This window comes from Drosophila biarmipes, chromosome 3L, assembly GCF_025231255.1.
Source record: "Drosophila biarmipes strain raj3 chromosome 3L, RU_DBia_V1.1, whole genome shotgun sequence".
NCBI lineage: Eukaryota > Metazoa > Arthropoda > Insecta > Diptera > Drosophilidae > Drosophila > Drosophila biarmipes.
Window position 1 is genome coordinate 27,024,979 of NC_066613.1, and position 15,800 is coordinate 27,040,778.

The 15,800-nt window shown below is 52.5% G+C and overlaps 5 protein-coding genes across 7 annotated transcripts; 2 read left to right on the forward strand and 3 right to left on the reverse strand.

Moving 5' to 3' along the window:
• Positions 1–338: 338 nt before the first annotated feature.
• LOC108030678 (probable E3 ubiquitin-protein ligase HERC4) lies at positions 339–5,126 on the reverse strand. 3 transcript variants are annotated; one of them, XM_017103713.3, is made up of 11 exons: positions 4,717–5,126; positions 4,465–4,642; positions 4,088–4,366; positions 2,964–3,690; positions 2,643–2,904; positions 2,261–2,584; positions 1,917–2,204; positions 1,261–1,856; positions 978–1,203; positions 806–919; positions 339–746 (listed from the first exon to the last, which is right to left on the reverse strand). In XM_017103713.3, exons 1-11 carry the CDS (start codon positions 4,795–4,797, stop codon positions 594–596), a joined length of 3,228 nt encoding a protein of 1,075 aa, XP_016959202.2. In that variant the 5' UTR covers positions 4,798–5,126; the 3' UTR covers positions 339–593. The 3 variants fall into 3 exon arrangements, with proteins under 3 accessions (XP_016959202.2, XP_016959209.2, XP_016959218.1); XM_017103720.3 differs by having other exon boundaries at positions 4,480–4,642; positions 4,717–5,125; XM_017103729.3 differs by having other exon boundaries at positions 4,088–4,324; positions 4,717–5,125.
• Positions 5,127–5,529: 403 nt separating this feature from the next.
• On the forward strand, positions 5,530–7,042 carry LOC108029626 (lipid droplet-associated hydrolase). Its single transcript, XM_017102022.3, has 2 exons — positions 5,530–6,037; positions 6,100–7,042. Exons 1-2 carry the CDS (start codon positions 5,845–5,847, stop codon positions 6,828–6,830), a joined length of 924 nt encoding a protein of 307 aa, XP_016957511.1. The 5' UTR covers positions 5,530–5,844; the 3' UTR covers positions 6,831–7,042.
• On the reverse strand, positions 6,938–11,403 carry LOC108029604 (RNA polymerase-associated protein CTR9 homolog). The gene is made up of 5 exons (XM_017101984.3): positions 10,956–11,403; positions 10,783–10,881; positions 9,767–10,702; positions 8,414–9,708; positions 6,938–8,170 (listed from the first exon to the last, which is right to left on the reverse strand). Exons 1-5 carry the CDS (start codon positions 10,995–10,997, stop codon positions 7,057–7,059), a joined length of 3,486 nt encoding a protein of 1,161 aa, XP_016957473.1. The 5' UTR covers positions 10,998–11,403; the 3' UTR covers positions 6,938–7,056.
• A 30-nt stretch (positions 11,404–11,433) lies between these two features.
• LOC108029611 (5'-nucleotidase domain-containing protein 1) lies at positions 11,434–13,358 on the forward strand. Its single transcript, XM_017101997.3, has one exon. It carries the CDS (start codon positions 11,580–11,582, stop codon positions 13,194–13,196), a length of 1,617 nt encoding a protein of 538 aa, XP_016957486.1. The 5' UTR covers positions 11,434–11,579; the 3' UTR covers positions 13,197–13,358.
• A 604-nt stretch (positions 13,359–13,962) lies between these two features.
• LOC108029619 (acetyl-CoA acetyltransferase) lies at positions 13,963–15,758 on the reverse strand. Its single transcript, XM_017102009.2, has 6 exons — positions 15,621–15,758; positions 15,404–15,525; positions 15,221–15,333; positions 14,729–15,158; positions 14,475–14,660; positions 13,963–14,419 (listed from the first exon to the last, which is right to left on the reverse strand). The coding sequence occupies exons 1-6, from the start codon at positions 15,661–15,663 to the stop codon at positions 14,135–14,137; spliced, it is 1,179 nt and encodes a 392-aa protein (XP_016957498.1). The 5' UTR covers positions 15,664–15,758; the 3' UTR covers positions 13,963–14,134.
• Between the last annotated feature and the right edge of the window lie 42 nt (positions 15,759–15,800).

Below are 15,800 nucleotides of genomic sequence, written 5' to 3' on the forward strand. Positions count from 1 at the left end.
GATTCGGTTTGATTTGCCGCCACATTTCGCGCTCAGCTGTGCGCCGGCAGCGCTGCCAGATCAGTTCGTTTCCCGCCGGAAGCAGCTCGCCTCCGTGCTATCGCTATCGAGTTTGAATTTGAAACGGAGCTTCTGTCTATCTTCATATTTATGTAAGATAAGTGGGTAGTATAATATTATAACCATCTATGATACAAAATATATATATTAGATTACTAAAACCACCGCTTTCAAAATGAACATTAACAAAAATATAAAATAAAATAAAAAGCTCAATAGAATCTATACACAACGACAAAAAAAACATACGTATGCTCTTGGCATGGAAACAACCCGTCTTATCGTTTTCAGACTGATTCACCAAATTTATTTCTGCTCCTCTACTGTCCTTCTTCCATAACAATGTGTTACTGATAACTAGTCTAGGGTTTAAAGCCATAACACAACATTATACTTATTGATTTGATCGCCGATAAATGTGTGTTCCAAGAGTGGTTTGTCGTCTTCCATCCAGAAATGCGGGCAACGAAAAGCTTTGAAAAATACCTGTAGTTTAAACTCATTGGGTTGTTCGAGGCGGACCAGGGCCAGGATCAGACCAGGCTGAAGCCCTGAGTTTGCTGGATGGCCTGCAGTAATTTGTACTTCAGGCGCTCCTTGGTCTTGTACCGCGGCAGGTCCAGCAGATTGAAGCAGGTGTGAGCAACGGGCAGGAATCGTTCGTCCGGCGTGGGTTGAATGGTGAGCTGGAATGGGCTTTTTTAATCCACTCTGCTTAGCTGAACAGGGCCATTTAGCTACTCACTTTTAGGGCCTTCATCCCCTGGATGGGTATACGATCGCTGCCAGTTAAGTAGAGGAGGAAACTCTTCTTCTCCGCCTCCGTCAGGTCGTGAATGACCTCCCAGAACCATTTGATCTGTGTCAAAAAACCAAGGGTCAGGGTTTGGTACCAACAAACTCAACACAAAACTCACTGTATCATCGCCCGTAGAGTAGCCCTCCCGGTACTCGCAGTTGTCCTGCAGCGCCTGCCAGTCATAGTCCTCATTGCCCACCACCACGGCCATCAGCTCCTCCGGCTGGAATATCTGAATCACGCGACCAGAGCACACCTTCATGAAGCCCTTGTGAAATGCAGTGTAGTGCAGCTCGACGGACTTGTTGAACACAAAGTCCACATACAGATCCACAAACTCCTGCCTAGATTGAGAGGAAAATCAACCAGGGTGTTTGGAGATAAAAGGTTACCACCCCCACCTGTTTTCCAGCGTCACGGCTATATCACTGCCACCGGGCTTGAGGCACTTGGTCTCCGCCTCACCAAACACGTCGCGTGAAATCTCAAAGGTCAGATCAAATACCTCCTTGAAGTCCTCGCCCTGGTAGTCGAGCAGCGACTGCATGGAGTTGGCCTCCGGCGGCGACAGCTGGCGGAGATCGCTGAGATCTACCGGCTTGCCCAACAACTTCTTGTACAGAGCCAGCGGGAATGGCAAGTTGATGATCGTAAAGTTGTAGATGGCCAGGCCACAGAGCACGCCAATCAGAAAGTACATGTTCTCCGTCTCGAAGCTGAGATCAGCGAACCAGAGCAGGCGCGACTCTTCGAACTCCTTGAACATGCCGTACTTGGGATCGAGCAGATCCTTCAGCAGCAGCATGAAGAACTCCTTGCGCACACCGCCCGCGTCCTCCGCCTCCTCGCCATGGAACTTGATTTTCAGCTTCTTCTTGAGATCACTCGGCGAGTAGCGCTGCAACTCCCGGAGGGTATCCTGCACCAGGTTCTCGCGCGTCACGTTCAGCACAATGAACTGGTAAATGGGCATGCCGTAGTTGAAGAAATTGAAAGCCTGCAAGGGAAAGAGTCTTTATCAGCAAAGAAATCTCTCTGCTGGACAAGATCTACGCACATGGGCCGCATTGACCATGGCAGAGTGCATCTGCATCGCCTGATCCGCTTGGAGCAGCGCCATCTTGGTAGGCGGATCGAAGAGGAATGGAAAGTTGCAAATGTTGAATTCGTTGGCAGTTAACGGCGTGATCCACTTGATGTACTCCAGTTGCACATTCGCATAGTCAGCCAGATCAGGCCAGTAGAAGGTTTGGTAGTTTAGGCGGTCCTCGCGCAAGTTGTTAATCACGCAGAGCGTATGCATCAGCTTCAGGATCACCTCCAGCTCGGTGTTGTATGGCAGCAGCTGAAACGGCAGTAGGAAATTAGCATACATTTCATATTTGATTACGGATACCCTACCGAATTTCGAATTTCGGCGCTGGGACTGACGGCAGTCAAGCCCATTTTAAAGCTAATTATGTGCACAACCACGTGCAAGAAGTTCTGGACAAGATGCTCAAAGTACTCAGCCGGCGTTTGGGCCAGCCACTTGATCAGCACCTTGCGCGGATTCTCCGTCAGCTTGAATATGGCATTTGCGAACGGAACCTGCAGTGACTTGTAGTGCTTGGAGTTGACGAACTCGTGATAGAGGGGCAACAGGAGGTATAACCGCATGCTCTCCACATCCGCTGGCGAGCCAACCAACGAACCAACAAGTTCCTTGGTTATATTGTCCCAGATCTAGGGGAATGAAACTGTGAAAGTCCTGTCTAAAAGGGTGTTCGAAGTGAAAACCTACAACTTGCTTAATGCTTTCATTCTCCACCACGCGCAGGTTGTCAAATGCAAGTTGAGCTGCCTTGAGATCCAATCCATGGTTCCGAACGGAGCAGCCAAAGTGCCGGTCGTGATCCAAGAGGAAAGAACCATTCAAACACGCCTGACTCTTGAAGATTAGCTCAATGGAGCTCAGGAGATCCATGTCGCTCTGATCACTCTGCTTAAAATGGGCGCATTGCTTTGTAACCTCTGCCGTCAAGGCCAGGATCTGCGACTTCGGTCTGCAAGGTAAAGGAAGTCGTTAGTTTTAACACAAAGGAAGATTCCAAGCTGTAACTACTTGTAGTTTCTGAAGTCCTCGGGCGGCATCTTGTCCATAAACAGAGTTGTGGTCACAATTGACTGGTCGCCTCCTGAGAAAATCTGATGGATGACCACTGAGACCTTAGCGTCGTTGGACTGCAGCAGGGCCGACCCACTGGGCGACACCCAGGGACCGATGACCACCTGTGGCAGCATCAGGCTCTTGGTACTCCTCGTGCCCAGCTGCCCGGAGCTGCCCAAGCCGAAGGCATAGACTCTGCCACGCGATGGAACCAGCACCATAGTGTGCCTGTTGCCACAGGCCACCTGGGTGATGGTGCTGCCCATTAGCTCCATTACCATTCGCGGCAGCATCTCGTTGGAGCTGAAGCCATGACCCAACTGGCCATACGCGCCCGCTCCACAGCTGAACACTCCTCCCTCGTTGGTCAGGAAAACGGAAAACTCATCGCCGCAGGCCACAAACCGAACGCCCAGGGTGCGCAGCGTCTTCAGCTGGGTGGGATAGGCGCGGTTGGTCTCGTCGTTTAGGCCCAGCTGCCCGCAATTGTTCCTGCCCCAGCCGAAAACCGCACTGGACTTGGAGATGAGGAACGAGTGATTGCCGCCACAGGCGATCGCGGCAAGCGGAATTCCCAGCAGAGTGGTCAGCTGGACGGGATGGTTGCAATGCGTGAGCTCGTTGGGCGACTTCACGCCCAGCTGGCCGTAGATGTTGGAGCCCCACGAATACAGCTCGCCACCTGGGAAGACAAAAAAGTGTGTTAGTCATTGCTTTCTGTGATGCTCGATGTTCCCCTCATAAGGTGCATTATAAGGTAGTAGGTTGTCCTAAACTTGGGAAAACATTGAATGAAACGTTTTATCTAATCTAGTCTTCGGTTGGTTGATTTTTTTTGATAATAAGATAGGTCTAGGTAACATAACAGGAAACAAGGTTAATTGCTATGGTTATGTTTGTAAAAGATTACATTTTGCTTAATCATTTCAGGGAACTTTACTAAAGGTTTCGCCATTATATATTTATAAAATTCTAGGCCGCATACTTTCTTGAGATGCAGGACGCCGAGGTGTTAAGTGAATGTTTATTTAATGCTTGTAGTACTTTCCTGGAAAAGGGGATTTCCCCTCCATACTTACAACTGGTCAGCGCCAGGCTGTGATTGTTGCCGCAGGCGATTTGAACCACCGTCTTGGAGACCAGTTGGCGCACAACCTTGGGCAGCTGGACGATGTCTTGGTTAGTGGCGTGGCCCAGCTGCCCGCAGTCGTTGTCGCCCCAGCTCAAAACCTGTCCCCAGTCGGAGAGGGCCAGTGAGTGGCGGCTGCCGCAGGCGATCTGGGTGACCACGTAGTCCTGCAGTTCGGGGATAAGCACTGCAAAGAGTCGGCAGAGGAGTGAGTCCGGGATTCGGCCACCTTGGTTACACATTTTCAGTTTGGTGGTTGAGGTGATGCGTTGATGAGGTGGAGTGAGTGGATAGTGGAGAGACAAGACGATAAATGAGATTACATACGAAATGGCGACATACGTGGCCTTTTGGTGGGCAGTTCGTGTCCCAGTTGGGAGTGGTCGTTGCTCCCGCAGGCGTAGACCTTTCCGCTGGCGGTCAGGAAGAGAGTGTGCCGGTGGCCACAGGCCACCTGCGTCACGGCCGAGTCAGGCGTCCAGGGGATCTGGCTGGGCGTGAGGATCTGTCGGAAAAGGGCGTGGGTGGGTAACACATGAGTAGTCCCAGTGGGCCAGGGCCCGAGCTTCGTGTGCCCACCTGCTCATCCTCGATCCCGCCGAGTCCCAATTGTCCGTGGGAGGTGCTCCCCCAGCAGTAGAGCTCCCTGCCTGCTGCCATTCCTCGGGTTCCGTCTCCAGCTCCTCGCTTCTATCAGGGGCAATTTGATTTACTTGTCGGTGCTACGTGAATTTTCGAGAAAGTCCCCCAATTCTTGGCCGCATTCTTTTTTGTCCACTTTCTGTCGTTTCTGGATTCTGTGCTCATGCCTCGCCAGACTTTCGATGTGTCCCTCCTGTATCTGTTCCGTAGCTGGATCCTGGTGCTGTTTTATTTTCTGGTCAAAAGGCTCCCTAACTGGAATTTACGCGTGCATTATTGTTCTAGAAAAATAAAATATAAAAACTCAAAAACCAGCAACAACAAAAAACCAACAAATAATGGCGGCGCTGCCAGCTTGTTGCGCAGGTGTCATTTTCCGCAGGTGGGCAGCTCTGGCTGAGCAGGGCTGCATCGCTATCGGGCTTTTTAAATTCGAGTTCAAATTTTTGAGGTTTATGATTAGAATGAAACATATAAATATGAATTACAATGTTATTTTTTATAATTGTGTAGCGACCCTGAAAGATACACTACTTTCACTAAGCTATAATTTACGAAAGGTTTATTTTTTATAATTGGATAAATTGAACTTGCTTACGACAGACAAACTTAAATAAAGAAACAAATTTTGTTCTATTGTTTTTGACCACTAAATAACATTTTTTTTCATTTAATAAGCCGCCAATTTCGTATGGTAGTAAAAGCACATATAAGGAAAACATCTGCTAGTTCAAAACATCTGACCCGTGATAGTCTGCAGCCCTGGTTTCCATATCAGCCGTTTTTTAGCAGACCGCCGCGCTGAACTTTTGACCTTTGGTCGTTTTGACTCGAAAGATTGGCCCGTGTCTTAGTAGTGTTTATCCGAGCTATCAGCCCTGGCGATACCGCGCAAATCCAGAAGATTCGAATTTCGGGAAAAACTGCACCTGCGGCGATTGAACAAAGGAAAAACCGGTTGCCCCGGGGATTGGACAACAACGACACATCGACTCGCGTGTAAAAAAGAGTTGGATCAGCACAGTCGCCGATTGATTTTCACCTGGCGCAGTTTGCCACGCCAACATGCAGGAGGCCTACGTCAACATCAACTCCATCCCCACCCACATCTTCACCTGGGGCAGGTGGATCGAGGAGACCATCACTGAGAAGGAGATCGTCATCTGCATAACCGGCAATCCGGGTCTGCCAGGCTTCTACACTGAGTTTGCGGGCACCTTGCAGAAGGAGCTGGGCGATCTGCCCGTTTGGGTGATAGGTAAGAAGCGCTGTGTTCCCCACATTGATAGCACCTCGTAAAAACACTTGATTTCCCTCCAGGACACGCTGGCCACGATGATCCGCCAGAGGCCAGTATTCGAGAGGTGCCACAGCTCAGCGGCAACGAGGAGCTCTTCAACCTGGACGGACAAATTCGGCACAAGATCGCCTTCATCGAGAAGTACGTGCCGAGTGATGTGAAAATCCACCTGATTGGCCACTCCATCGGCGCCTGGATGATCCTGCAGCTGCTGGAGAACGAGCGGATACGGAACCGCGTCCAGAAGTGCTACATGCTCTTCCCCACCGTCGAGCGTATGATGGAGTCGCCGAACGGCTGGATCTTCACCAAGGTGGCCATGCCCCTGTACTCGGTGTTCGGCTACCTCTTCTTCAGCTTCTTCACCTTTCTGCCCGTGTGGCTGCGCCTGATGCTTATACAGATCTACTTCCTCATCTTCTCCATTCCACGGCAATTCCTGGGCACCGCCCTGAAGTACTCGAAACCCTCGGTGGCCGAGAAGGTGGTGTTTCTGGCCGACGACGAAATGGCCCGCGTTCGCGGCATCCAAAGGGAGATTGTGGAGCAGAACCTGGACCTTCTGAAGTTCTACTACGGCACCACCGATGGCTGGGTGCCCGTCTCCTACTACGAGCAGCTCAAAAAGGACTACCCCAAGGTGGACGCCCAGCTGGACACCAAGAAGATCGCCCACGCCTTTGTCCTGCGGCATTCGCAAGCGATGGCGGGAATTGTGCGGGACATGATCCAGCAGCATCGACGCGGATGAGGTCGATGGTTGCCCTAGCCCAGACTATCAGCCCTGTCCAGTTCCCCAGTCCGTTTCCAACAGACTTGGAATCCGGTTTGGGGTCGAACAACAACACCCTTTAGCAATTCCTCCACTGCCTTTGTGTGGCAATTAGTTTGATTTTATTAGTATCTTTCTGCAGCTCTCGAAGGAAACTCTAAATATAGTCAAAAGTGATTTAACCAGCTTGATTGGTGGTCGTGCGTTATTTTTCCGGAGACCCTGACCTACTGCGAGAACCCGATTTGGAGCGGCTGCCTGAGCGAGAGCGGGATCGGGATCCCGACTGGGAGCGCGATCTCGAGCGAGAACCGGATTTCGAGCGCGATCTGGACTTCGAGCGCGATCTTGAGCGGGAGCCCGACTTGGAGCGACCACGGGAGCCTGATCTGTCCGATTCCCCGCCAGATTCGATGCGATTCTTGGCCCTCTTGCGCTTGGTGGCGCCATCACTATCACTGCCGGATGCAGAGCCGCTGCGGCTCCTGCTGCGCTTGCGGCCAGCATCACTGCCGCTTCCGGAGCCACTGCCACTCCGGCTGCCACTGCGACTCCTGCTGCGCTTACGGCTGTCGTCCCGCTCGCTGCCGCTGCCAGAGCCACTGCCACTCCGGCTGCCGCTGCGATTGCGACTTCTGCTTCTACTTCTGCTCTTGCTGCCCTTGCCATCCGATTCGGACTCACTGGTGGAGATCGTCTCCTTGGACAGCACCTTGAGGCGCTGCTTGGCCGTGAGCTTCTCCTTGGGCTCCTTAACCGGCTTGGGCTTCTTGCCCTTCTTCTTTCCCGACTTGCCACTGGCCCTCGGCTCCTCCTCGCTGTCGCTCTCGTACTTCTCCGTTTTGCGCTTCCGTCCGCCGCTGCCTTTCTTGCGCTCCGCCTTGCTCTTCTTCTTCGTGGGACGTTCTCCCTCGCGGCGACCGCCTCCATCGTTGTCGCTATCGGTGCCGGAGATGTAGTCATCCTTGCGCCCCCGCCCGCCGCCCTTCTTGCGCTCCTTTTCCGGTGCCGAATCGGCGATGATGAGCATGTTCTTGGTCTTCTCCACGTACTCCTGGCGCTTGGCCAGCAACTGGTCCCTGGAGGTCTTGGCCTCCTCCTCGCGCCGCTTGCGCTGCTCGGCCACCTTTACCTTGAAGGCCTCACGCTCCTCCTCCTGCTTGCGGCGCAGCGAGCGCTCCTCCTCGTCGATGCGCCTGGCGCGGCCCACATGGTATTGGGCCTGGGAGAGCAGATCCTGGCAGGTGTTGGCCTCGATTCCCGCCACCTCGATGTTGAAGCGGTTCTTGTCACCATGCACGGACAGATATTGGAAGTACCTGTGTGAGATCAGAAAAGATATTGCAGTGAGTGTTGAAACAGAAATTGTGTTTATGACTATGGCTATTTCCACCATAAATAATATCAGTTGATAATCTAATCCAACCCAAAATTTTCTCAAATTCATGCTGATTACTTCTCATTAATCTATGATAGCAAGCTGATAAGGTTCGATGGACTTCCCAGTATTCAAATTCAACATTTTCTGGCGGTACCTAAAAATGATTATAGTCCAAACTTACTTTTGAGCCAGCTCTAGTTCGTGGACCGCCTGCAGGACGACTTCCAGCGTGGATTTCTCATCCTTAAGTATGGCCATGGCCAGTCGGGAGAGCACCACGGCTATGTTGAAGAGCAGCACGGTGTCCTGGGGCGCAACACGGCGGGCTTTCAGAAGCACCGCCTTGGCCTCGACCAGCTTGTTGGCCCGCAGATATGCTCTGGCCAGGTATTGCATCACCTCGACGTTGTTGTGCTTGTAGAACTTCTTCATGCAGTTCTCGTACATCTGGATGGCACTGATGTACTGCTTCTGTTCCACATAAACGTGCGCAATGTTCAGCCACACGTCGCAAAAGTCGGCGGTGGCCTCGCGCACCTGGGCGAAGATATCCCGCGCCTCGATCACACATCCCTTATGGGCCAGCACGGCTCCGATCCCATTGGTGGCCCAAATGTTCCGGGGGTCGTTGCGGAGAACCTGCTTGAATATGGCCAGAGCCTTCTCCTGGTGCTTCCGCTCCTTCTCCTTGTCCCTACTCGGCTGATGAAGTGTCTGCAGGGAAAAGTTTCCAAGGGCAATCAACGAGTAGGCGTCCGTGGACGTGGCCGGATTCTTGAGGATCGTTTCAAAGTTCTTCTGTCCCAAAGCGAACTGCATCTTGGCCAAGTGAAGGTTGCCCAGCAACGATCTCGCATCCGGATTATCGTTGTTTATGTTCAGAGCATCCTTGAAGAAATCGGAGGCCACGAAAATGAGACCCTTGTCCCTGGCCATGCAACCTAGCCGAAGGTAGCAGTCAATATAGTTGGGGTGCTCCTTGAGAATCTCCTTGTACAGCTTGTCGGCCACATCGTAGCTACTCATTGCCTCGTTCAGGCGAGCCAGGTTGTACTTCATGGTGACCTGAATTGACTCGTAGTACTTGACATCCTTGTCCATTTCGGAAGTTGCGTGCTTCAGGGCCGACTCCAGCGTGTCCTTGGCCATCTTCAAGTTGCCCAGGCGGTAGTGCAACGAGGCCACGTTGTTCTGAATCTCAGCAGGAATCTCATACTTGGCTTTGTCCCGCAGAATGCTAGAGGCAGTGCCGTAGGCATTCAGCGAGGCCTGCAGATCGTTCTGCTCCAGGATCTGGGCCAGTTCTATCCAGGCTTCAATGTCCTCGGGGAATTGTTCGGTGACCTTCTTAAGGTGAGTCTTGGCCATGTCCCGCTTGGTTTGCGAGTTGGAGTGCGCGTACAGCGATCCGAGGATCTTCATGGTCTCATAGTTGCCCGGCTGGATTTTCAGCACCTTTTCGAAGCACTGGGCGGCCTGGAAATAGGTGCAGGGTTAGTGGATTGCACATTACCTAAGGTTTATGGCAACTCACATTCTCGGTGTCTCCCCGATAGATGTACATCTGACCCAGCCCGTAGTGCGGCAGCACAAAGTTCGCCGGCGCAATCTGAGTGGACTGGTAGTAGTACTGGAAGGCCTGGTCGTAGTCGCTCTGGGCGTGGAAGCTCCTGGCAAGCTGGTAACAGCTCTCGGCCCGCATCGCCTCGTTCTCAGTGTTGTGGAAGGCGTGCAGCGCCAGATGGTGGACCTTCTGATAGTCCTTCTTGAAGAAAAAGTGATTGGCCAGGTGATTGAGCACCATTGGATTGGCGTTGTCGATGGTGTAGGCCTTGGAGAGCATCTGGACACCCAGCTTGTTCGACTCCGGCTCCAGTTGATTGAGCTTGAGCACGGCCAGGCCAATCAAAGCGCCCACACACTGCTGATCCAGCTGGAGGGCGCGTTCGAAGGCCAGCTTGGCCTTCTCGGGATTGCCCATCTTGAGGAAACAATGGGCCATGCCGATCCTCACGTTCGCCGGGCAATTCGGATTGGTACGCAAGGCCTTCTTGTAGAAGGCCATGGCTCCGCGGTAATCCTTGCGATTGAAGGCTATGCAGGCCTTGCCCAGCAGCGAGGGAATATTCGAGGGGGACTGGTTGAGCACAAAGTTGAACTGGGCATCCGCCTGGTCCATCTTGTCGCCCTCCAGCAGACAGAAGTATGCCCTGCCCAGCAGATGGCTCTGGTCGTACATGATGATCTTGTCGGCACTGGTGTACAGGTTGGTGGCCTTCATGAAGAGCTCGCGCTTCTTGTCCTTGGACTTCTCGCGGTACGCCTCCTGGACATAGTGGGCGGCCAGCATGTCCAGGGCGCGCATGAGGTCCTTGTCCGAGTCGCGGTAGTCCCTGGTGGCGTCATCGCTGCGAGACTCCTCCAGCAGCGTGACAAAGTCCTCCGTCTTCTTTTGCTTGTAGTAGGCCAGCTGAGAAAATGAAATGATGTACACATGTACATACATGGCCATGTGGAAGATCTTGCTTTTTAGTTGGGCCTCCAACTTACCGCCACATTGACCCACACATGCAGGGGCGCCCGCTCCTGCTTCAGAATGCTCAGCACCTCCGGGCAGTCGGGCAGTTGATCCGGGTCAACCTCGATGACCTGAGTCGGAAAAACGATGGGGATAATGCATCAAAAACTGGGACTCCATTGCGATCGGTGAAACCAAAGCTTACCTCATCGGTGTCCTGCAGGGGGATCTCTATGCAGTTGGACATGGTGGCGTTTGCGGTGGCCTTGAGCCAACGACCTGAGCGAAGAAGAACGATTTACTGGCCCCGAAACTCTTTAAAACTTGCGAAAATCAGCACAAACTAGCAAAAAACTATATTTTCTCCATTCCGGTACGCTTGCTAGAGGTGGCAGAAGAGTCGATTACTGACGGCGACACTGACCCTGCTATCGCATTCCGATAACGATGCTTGCCTGTACCGGAGATGTCGGTTCATCTCGCTTCAAGCCCAAGGACTTCCATTGTTTGATTATTACATCCTTAATATATTCCCCTAAGCAGTTGATTACTCTCAAGCTAATAACCAATTAGCTTAATTAATGTCTGATGTCAAAACTATTACTTTAATTTAGTTTCTGTCTAATAAATCTAATAGCTATTTTTGTCTAGAACCGATGGCTCGGCCCTGATCCACCTTGGGGCGGTGGCAACTCTGGCAGTCGTAGACAAAAAAAGTGTAGATAGAAAATGATGTTGTCAAAACCACCTGAAAGATAGTGAAATTCGGCTTAATTGTAAATTTAGATCACGCGGCGGACAAGTGAGATGTGCTAGCGGATAAGATAAGATGCTGGCCCTGGGCAGAACGGCCTCCTTGGGCACCCTCTCCGCCCGCCCGCTCGCCAGCTGCCACCTGGCCACGCGAACGAAAACAAAAACAAACGAACCCAAACAGAGGCAGCGAACAGATGTTTGTCTCCTGTTACGCAATCCCCACAAATTGGCGCTAAATTCAATGACGCCGCTGGCCAGAGCAGCGCCGGCAGCCGTGGGCACAGGGATAGCAACACATTCGCACTCGCAGCAGCAGCAGACGAGCAGACGCCTCCACATCTCGTCAGCGGGCAAGTCAAGGTATTCGGCCAGCACCATCATGAACTCCTACCACAAGGAGCTGCTCCTCAAGGACTACGACATAGTGGGCTTCGATCTGGACGGCACCCTGCTGCGCTACAATCTCCGCGAGATGTCTGCGCTGATCTACGCGGTGCTCAAGCAGTTCCTAGTGGAACAGAGGGGCTACGACAAGGAGCTACTGGCTCAACCGCTCAATCTGGACTTCCTGCAGAAGGGCCTGTTCCTGGACGGACCGCGTGGCAACGTCCTAAAGCTGAGCAACGAGGCCCACATCCTGCGAGCCACCCACGGCACTCGCCTCCTGAGCGACGCGGAAATCCAGGCCATCTATGGGCAAGATCGGAAATGGGAAATCACCACCGCCTTCTACCGGGATCCCCTCTCCACGTGGAACGGCGAGGCGTCCACGCAAATGCGCTCGCTGCTCGATTACTTCGATACGCCCAGTGCCTTGGTATTCGCCCAGGCGGTGGATCAGGTGGACAGGTCGGGGAGGAAGCCGAAGACGGGGGAGCAGTACCAGGTGTGGCAGGATGTACAGGCGGGCCTGATGAACATCTATAGTCGGGAGAACTTTGCCAACGACAAGAGTATGTATTTCAAGAGCATGCGAGCGGAACCTGGAAGATTTGTGCTCCAAACGGACCCAAGCGTGATGAAATGGCTGGGGGAGCTGCGCAAATCGGGCAAGAAACTGTTCCTGCTCACCGGTTCCAATGTGGACTTCGCCAATTTGACGGCCACCCAAGCTCTGGGCAAGGACTGGCGCAAATACTTTGAGTTCGTGGTGACGTACGCCAAGAAACCGGGTTTCTTCACCCTGCAGCGGCCCTTCATGCAGGTGGATGTGGAGCAACTGGCGGAGCTGCCGCAGGAGGCGGGGGAAATAAAGCCGGGCGAGGTCTACTCCCAGGGCAACTGGCACCAGCTGCACGCGGCCATGGCCATGATGCTCCAGAAGGAGCCGTCCAAAGCCAAGGCGCTGTACTTCGGTGACAACATTATACAGGATGTTTACACGCCGGTCAAGCACCGCGACTTCGATGCCGTGGCCATAGCCGAGGAGCTGCTCCTGGAGGACGGTAAGTATCCTTACACCGCCGAGTTGGATTCCCAGCTGTGGGGCTCGTACTTCGCTCTGGACAGCACGCCCACGCTCTGGGCCAGCTTCATCAGCAGCTACGCCCAGTTGTGCGTGCCCTCGGTGGAGCAGGTGGCGCAGACCTCGCCAGAGCAGCGGATCGTCTGCTCCAATCCGTATGGCTTCAGTCCGCGACTGCCCAAGGAGCTGGAGACCGTGCAGCTAGAGAGCTGCTGGCGGGGATGAGCGGTGGCCGACCTGCTATCTTCCTCCTCCAGACAATAACCGACCTGCGATCCCGGGACGCAGTTAATCCGATAAGGCTTCTTTCAGCTGAAACCTCTTCAAAATTCTTACGTACAAACAATTGTATTTGATGATAGCAATAAACAACGCGAACTTCTGAAATATTTAATTAGCACATGCAGTGCATGCCATAGCTATAAGGATTTCAAAATTCACAGAGGTTAATTAACGTTTTAGGGAATTTTTGAACTAATCCAATTGTTAATGCCAGATATCATTTATCAAATCATAGTATTTTGACTATTTTATTGACATGCTTATCTTATTTCGGTCTGCGACGCCCAAGGTCTAATTCCAAAGTCCAAAAGAAGGACCGATAAAAGTACGTGCACAAATGTTGGATTTGCAAACCAATTGTTTAGCCGAAAGTTTTAGAATACTTTAGCCCAATGTATTGTATAAGCTAACATTTCCTAGCGATAAGCTACTAACGCTCCAAACCTACTCTTTATAATGATGCCATGCCTTTAGTTAAATGCCTTTTGGAGTAACTAGTTAAGGACTGACACGTTGTGAAACTGAATCGCTAATTTAATTCACAGTGTACAAAGAATTGCATGTGTACCAGAAGAAACTATGAGCAAATAAACGGGGTTGTGCATCATCATAACAAATGCTTTTTATAAACAATTGACGCAATTCAGGAAAATGTAGCAATTGAATTTTCCGCGAAGATGAAGTGTTCCAAATCAAGTTCAATTGAAAATTAAACTAGAAATTAGCTTTAATTGGGTAGACTTTGTGACTGAGCTTGTGACATGGGGTGTGTCTCTAAGTACATACTTGGAATACTACGCGATCCGGAAAACAGAAACTTTACACTTAAGTGGGAGACGGGAATAGACAATAAATAGATGGGATGACAGAGAGTGTGCGGATTAGATGACGCGCTCCACGGCCAGGGCGATTCCCATGCCGCCGCCGATGCAGAGGGACGCAATGCCTCGCCTGCCGCCAGTGCGCTCCAGGGCGTAGAGCAGGGTGACCAGGACACGGGCACCGGAAGCGCCAATCGGGTGGCCCAGGGCAATGGCACCGCCATTCACATTCACCTTGCTGGCGTCCAGCTGCAGCTCCTGCAGCACAGCTAGGGATTGGGCTGCGAAGGCTTCGTTGAGCTCGTACAGGTCCACTTCCTCGCGCTTCCAGTTGATCTTCGCTAGCTGAGGGACGGGAGAGCTTAGTAAATGCAGATTAATGTAAATTCTGCAGAAGTACCAGGGCTTCCACTGCGGTGACCGGTCCCAGACCCATCACCTTGGGCTCAATGCCACTCTGCGTCCAACCCACAATCTTCGCCAGCGGCTTGAGGCCCTTCTTGGCCACCTCCTCGCCAGACACCAGCAGCACGGCAGCAGCGGAATCGTTGACGCCAGAGGCATTGCCAGCGGTTATGGTACCGCCCTAAATAAGCGGGAGAAAGTGGGTTAGCCATTGTTGTGTTTATCTTTTGCGTCTTCGCACAACCCCACCTCTTTAAAGGCTGCCCGCAGCTTCTGAATGCCCTCGACGGTGCTGCCCGGCTTGATGTACTCATCCTTGCTGAAGATCTGCGTGCCCTTGCGGTCCTTGATCTCCACGGGCACAATCTCCTTGTCGAAGTAGCCGCTTTTCTGCGCCTCCTCCGCGCGGTTTTGTGACTGCACCGCAAAGGCATCCTGGGCCTCGCGACTGATTTGGTATTTCTCCGCCAGATTCTCGGCGGTGATGCCCATGTGTATGTTCTCCATGGCGTCGGTGAGGCCGTCCTGGATCATCGAGTCCACCAGGGTGCCGGGGCCCATTTTGACGCCCTGCCGCAGGTTCATGACGTGCGGAGCGAGGGACATGCTCTCCTGGCCGCCGGCCACCACTATCTGGGCGTCTCCCGAGCGAATGGCTTGGTAGCCCAGGGCCACGGTTCTGGAAAGGATTGCAAGCGGCATAAGTTGGTGAACATATCGATGGGAACCGGGCAAACCCACTTCAAGCCGGAGCCGCAGAGCATATTGATGCCGTAGGCGGGCACCTGGATGGGCAGACCCGCCTTGAGCGCAGCCTGGCGTGCGGGATTCTGGCCCTGACCGGCGGTTAGTGCCTGACAAAGAAATTTACATAACAAAAAGAGTGGTGAAACGGGCGTAAACAAATGGTAATTGCGATCCTACCTGGCCCAAGATCACCTCGCTGACCTGCTGGCCCTCCACGTTCGCCCGCCGGAGCACCTCCTGGATCACCACGCTGCCCAGGTCGGAGGCCTTCAGCTTAGAAAGCGTTCCATTGAAGCTACCTGTTGATTATTTGGATTGGACAAACAGAAAGAGAAAGTTTTCCAGTTGGAACTGGGATATCGTGAGTGGATAGCATGGCTTGCAGGGGTTCTACCTATGGGCGTGCGGGCGGCGGACACGATGAACACGTCAGACATTCTGGCAAGGCGATGGACAGGTGTTTACGACTTGTTTAATGGGCAGCAAGAAAGATTCTAATTTTCGAAAAATTGGCTGGCGGGAGTGTGACCAGGTGGCGGCAGAATGCACTCGTGGTCCACTCTTCTGGTATATA